We start from the raw sequence: 3,178 nt of genomic DNA, 5'->3' as shown, positions 1-3,178 counted from the left end.
CAGTGCGTGGCATTGTACGCTCGTACTCAGCAAGGGCATCACTCACTATTTTAATTGCGGCTGATAAGCTTGACCATAATAACCTCTCTAGTCGTTCTCCTACAGCGCCTTGATTTCCTGGATATCTCTACTTTTTTTTCTAAAAGACAACCCACCCAGCAGCATGAAAAAAGAGAGTACTCTCGGTCACAGTCACACATGCTGTGACGCGTCACCACCGAAACGTGTCTTACGTGTCACATCACCACGGACGGGCGCTCTGTTGTCCAGTACGGCAATGTGCAGCGCGGACACGTCGGACCAGAGGGTCGAGGCCTATCCCTCATCGAAGCAGACATCCCCTTGTCCTCGTCGGCGCCGCTCGGAAGATAAGATAAGCTTCACCACCAAGTTCGAGATTAATTCGTTCACGTGCTGCCGCTTCCGTACCGTACCGTACGACACAAACAAAATTACCACTAGTGTACACTCCATTTGTGCAGTACAAAGGCTGATTTACATTTTTTTTATTTAGCACGAGAAGATCCAAACACAAGCTCATATACGAACTATTCACACATATATGCACTACGGTACAGTACTAGTTGTACCCAATACACTCTTGGCTAGACGGGCAGCTAGCGGATTGGACTCACTTCACTTGTCGCTGCCACTGTGCCGCCGTACGACTAGACGAGCGTGGAGCAGGCGGAGGTGGCGGGGTCGAACAGCGCCGGGAGCAGGTACTTCCTCCCGTGCGCGCCGTGGGCGTTGTAGCTCGCTCCGGTGGCGCCGTCCACCAGCAGCTGGCCGGCGTACCCGGGGTACGCCCCCTTGCCGTACACCCCCGGGCACGCCGTCGCGGCCTCCAGCGGCGCCTCGCGCTCCCCCTGGTAGAACCCGTCGCCGAACGGGTTGGTCACCGCGCCGGCCACCATGCTGGCCACGTTGATGATGAGCCCGTCCATGCCCACGTCGCCGTTGGGCGCGGCCAGCGGCGGCGCCTGGGGCCCGTACGCCGGCTGGTGGAACGGCCACGCGCACTGCCCGGCGCACTGCGTCGCCGGGTTGCCGGCCCACACGTAGGCCGTGCCGGACTTGGCGTCCACGGTCCCGTGCCGGCCGCACCGGCTCATGCAGAACCCCTCCACGCCCACGTCCTGCGCCGTGAGCACCAGCGCGATGCCGCCCTTGGCGGGCCTCGCCTTCGCCGCCAGCGCCGGGAGCTGGGACAGCTTCATGCTCTTCCCGAGCGAGCACGCCTCGTCGGAGACCTGGCCGGACAGGACCACCCGCGCGGCCTTGGTGGCGCCGGCGCCGTGCTCGCCGTTCTTGCCGACGGCCGCCGCCTTGGAGAGGTACAGCTGGTGGATGCTGCTCCACCACTGGGACACGGACGGCGCCGGGGACGCGCGGGGCGCGGCGGAGAGGGAGAGGAGGAAGTCGGAGACGATGGCCTTCTGCGCAGCCGTGAAGCGGCCGTACCAGAGGACGGAGACGGGGATGTCGCCGTGCAGCACGGCGCCGTTGTGGTACGTGAGGAGGTTCGGCTGGGGCTGGACCAGGAACATGAGCTTCCTCGTGCTCGTGGTAGCCGACGCGGATGCCATGTTAGCGGCGAGCGCCATTAGCGCCAGGAGGAGGAGGTTTCTCTTCGCCATTTGGGAGGAGGAGGGGTTTAGATTTGGGAAGAAGGTTTTGCGTACGTGTCCGTGTCCGTGTCGTGTATGGTGCTATTTGTGAGTGTGTGGGAAGCAATGGCAAGCGGGGATCTGTTTATATAGGGGAGCGCAGTGCGAGATGTGAATGCCGCTGCGCATATGCTAAACGAGCCGTTCCCGTGGTCCAAGTAACCAGGCTGTTGCCAGCCAACTAGTTGCTTTGATATAAACGCGTGTCCACTAATGCAGTGACTTACTCACTTGCTTAGTTGATTAATACAAACGCGTGTGCACTAATAGTCACTTACTCACTTGCTTTCTCTGAAAACGTACTGAAACCACCCGTTTATAAACGTAAAACAATTCAAATTTATGCAGTTACTGATCTAATAAGAGTTAATTCATTTTTATGCATATGTGTTGGTTGGTGATAGATTATATCCAATTTAATAAAAAAATCCCTATTCTATTCAATTTAAGCAGATTGCCACTCTATCTCGAAATGTAAGATCTTTTTCCCCACAATTTTAGGATGCAGGTTGAAAATCATGTTGTGCACATAGTTTGGTTGTCAGCATACTATCTCCCTCCATGATGCACTAATTTGCCCTCTGTGTTTGGTCGCGTGCAATGGCGAAGCTTGAAAGAAACTATCGGACGGGTCAAACTAAAGAAGAGCCTGATTTTAAAAAAAATCTAAATCATAAGCATTAGTATGTGATGCAAGGTAGATGGAGCGAGCAGATAGACACACACATCAAAATACAATTCAATCATGAAGCATCATTAAGTTAGCTAATACCAAACCATGAAGGACCGTTAAGTTAGCCAATACAAAACCATGAAGCACCATTAAGTTAGCTAATTCAAGCAAGGGCAATACATTGTCTTACTCAACTTCGGCTATGTCATCTCTTTTTCTTTTAAATACCGAAACAGCTCTTGTCCGAGTCTAATTTCCCCCGCCTATGACTACCTAGGTTGCAATTTGCATAAGATCAGACTATTAGTTATCACTAGATGTAAGGAACTGAAAGAAATCAGGCTATTGCTTATCAAATGGGGAATTTGGAGGAAGATGCTAGTTTACTTATGTTGCCTTGTTGGTGTTGTGCGATGTGTCCTACAAAAAATCAGGCCGGCAGGCAGGGGGCTCATGCACCAGCGCCTAGCAGGGATGTTGGCAAGACTGAATGTTGGAGCTTTGGAGAGCAGATGCCAAGATGCATGGAGCTCATGCGTTTGTCGGCGGCACGACGGCGCGACTGATGTCGCTTAAAGCTACGTCGGTTTTTTTCCCAAAGAGAAAGGGATGATGCAGCACAGCGGTGGTAGGTATTTCCCTCAGATATGAAACCAAGATTATCGATCCAGTAGGAGAATCAAGCAACACAACGTAATCAGCCCTTGCACACAAATAACAACCACTCGCAACCCGAGGTGTTAAAGAGGTTGTCAATCCCTTTCGGATAACGGCGCCAGAAATGGCGTGTTAACGGGAGAGACTTGTAAATATTGATAGATCGAATGCCAAATAA

At 53.0% G+C, this 3,178-nt stretch overlaps 1 protein-coding gene across 1 annotated transcript; it reads right to left on the bottom strand.

The window, feature by feature from the left end:
• Positions 1-452: 452 nt before the first annotated feature.
• LOC125522204 (protein PHOSPHATE-INDUCED 1-like) lies at positions 453-1,744 on the bottom strand. The gene has a single exon (XM_048687290.2). It carries the CDS (start codon positions 1,638-1,640, stop codon positions 669-671), a length of 972 nt encoding a protein of 323 aa, XP_048543247.1. The 5' UTR covers positions 1,641-1,744; the 3' UTR covers positions 453-668.
• Positions 1,745-3,178: the final 1,434 nt, after the last annotated feature.

Source organism: Triticum urartu, chromosome 7A (genome assembly GCF_056163025.1).
Source record: "Triticum urartu cultivar PI428250 chromosome 7A, HENAU_Tu73, whole genome shotgun sequence".
Lineage (NCBI taxonomy): Eukaryota > Viridiplantae > Streptophyta > Magnoliopsida > Poales > Poaceae > Triticum > Triticum urartu.
Note: the sequence above shows the minus strand (reverse complement) of the source record. Positions and strands in the feature narration are given on the sequence as shown.